Raw genomic sequence first — 2,393 nt, 5'->3', positions numbered from 1 at the left:
TATAAAATTGTGCACTGAGCCTTTATTTAAAATTTGTAAATGCTGATTTGTAAATTCTAAATATACAAAGGTAAATTGCTCAGGAAACTTTTGTATTCGTCAATAGAAAAAATAAAAGAGAAAAGAATGGTTAAATTATACACCAAGGAAATGTATAGCTAAGCGCTGGTTTTCAGAGCTCTCTTGTAACACTGTGGTAGACCAAATTTTGAATAGTAAAGTCTTAGACTATACTTAACTCCTTGTCTCCTGGAATGACATAGGTCTGTAGACAGAAATTACACTCATTACAAAGGTCTCCAATAGCAAAGAACCTCAACAATCTACTGCGCTTCCTGAAGGCCAAAGGTAAAGCCCCAAGAAATGGAACTGGGTTTACCACAACGCATTACCAATAATTATGCTTTGCTACCCTAGAAATGACTTGATACATACCTAACTTGCAATTACAAATAATATAAAGGTAAAACAAATTGTTTCTCTCAGGAAAAAGAAAGAAAACACATTTTTCCATAGACTATAGAAACGTTAACCTCCAAACTTCTCTGAAGTACACTTTACAGCCTTCCTCATTAATTAGAAACTGAACATATACTAAATGTATATTGTTTTTCTCACATGTTAATAAATCTTTACTTCAAAACTACATAAAAAGACTGAATTACCACTTTTTAATATAAAATGTAAAATTTTTAAAGTAGAACTAATACTATTTAAAAGATTACCTTTTTTTGGTTTTAAGAGAAATCTCTGTACTTGAAGACAGTGTATTTACTGAATTTTCCAAAGTGTAAGTCTCTCTCTTTTGGGCAATAGATGGAATAGCATTTTGCGATACAGATGTTTTTGCATCCAAAACAACAGAAGGCGAGCCAACAGATAAGTAAAATTCTTCATCAGCTTCACTGTGATGATCGTTTAGTTTTCCACTTGACATATTTTTAGAGCCAGGTGTATTTTTAGAACCAACATCAGCTGCCATATTTTTCTGACAAACTTCATGGGCTTGAACTAAAAGAAAATTATATAAAGATATTTGTCAATTAAAAGAATAACACTAGAATCAAATGAGCCTTAGAAAATAAAGCAATAATTTAATTAGAAATAGTTTTCAGAAGACTTGCAGGTCATTAAGTTTAGCAATCAAAGATATATAATTACAATACATGAGCACTATAAGCTAAGGCAGCTAGATGATCACATATTTATACATACATATAGATATAACAGATATATAAATACAATGACACATATGTGTGTATATGTATACTATATGCATGTATATGTGTACATCTCTCTATGTATATTTAAAGAGGAAAAATATATGTATGTTCTTAACCCTCAACCTTCAAACATCAAAGAAAAAGAATAGTTGGGTATTCATATTGGTTCATAAACTTAAAAAAATTCAAAGTAAAAATTCAAATTACAACAACAAAGCAATTCTAATTCTGGAATGAGATGGCATTTCCCTGCTTCTTCTTCTAAATACAACTAAATTCTTTGGAAACTATACATCAGTCAAAATAATAGGACTCTGAAAGCTAGAAGGAAGAAGGCAGACTAGCTAGAAACCTCGAACTTATTGGCAATCATGGAAATGGAGACTAAAATAACAATGAGATCACTTAATACCAATGAAGTGGCAGGAAAGTAGAACAGTAATTGTCTATCAGGTAAAAGGTACTCTCTTGCATTGTTGGTATGAAAGAAAATTGTAACAGCCTCTTCTGAAAGCACACACAGACACCGACATACCCACACACACACTTATGTACTTTTTCATTTATGAGCACCAATGAAAGCATGGAAAGATTCAAAGGTTTTCTCAGCAGAATCATGGGAGTAATGATTAAATTTTTCTCTTAAACCTTTGATTCTATTACCTCAAATGGAATAGTACTCTTCTAAAATGAAAAGAAAGAAAACTTTAAGAAGTAGCAACCCATGCTACTGATTGAAGGAAATGAAGTAAAAGAAGAGAGGAAAAGGATACCAGCCATGGAACTGAGAGGGAAATCAAAAATAAACTCATCCATTTCACAGTTCTGCCTGGGCTGACCCTGACCTTGTCACTCAAACCAACACATGGGCTACCTTTGGCATTTCTAACTTTTTAAATACATCCAGGCAAATAACGCCCATGGGGATGCCACCAACCTGATCTGCTGGCAGCTTCACTTGGTTCTACAATGAATTCCAGAGAGGCTTCTTTCTTCCTTGAAGAAACTGGAATTGACTTTGGATGGGATTTCTGGCACTGAGCATAGCAGAAATACAACTTTATCAAATTACTATTTCTGATTAAACATTATTATTTTTAATGTAGGAAAAAAACCAAGGATTTTAAAACAACAAATCAGCTGATAGTTGTATACTGAAGTAATTACTTT

The 2,393-nt window shown here is 32.6% G+C and overlaps 1 protein-coding gene across 1 annotated transcript in view; it reads right to left on the bottom strand.

Annotated features, from left to right (window-relative positions):
* The window catches only part of CENPC (centromere protein C), a 105,556-nt gene that overhangs the window by 85,362 nt on the left and 17,801 nt on the right, over positions 1-2,393 (bottom strand). Inside the window, 2 exon segments of the mRNA XM_012645340.1 lie at positions 711-1,011; positions 2,161-2,260. Coding sequence (XP_012500794.1) covers positions 711-1,011; positions 2,161-2,260 — 401 coding nt within the window.

The sequence above is a fragment of the Propithecus coquereli genome, unplaced genomic scaffold (genome assembly GCF_000956105.1).
Source record: "Propithecus coquereli isolate 6110/MARCELLA unplaced genomic scaffold, Pcoq_1.0 Scaffold230, whole genome shotgun sequence".
Classification (NCBI taxonomy): Eukaryota; Metazoa; Chordata; class Mammalia; order Primates; family Indriidae; genus Propithecus; species Propithecus coquereli.
The sequence above is the reverse complement of the archived record's forward strand: the minus strand, read 5'-3'. Positions and strand labels throughout refer to the sequence as shown.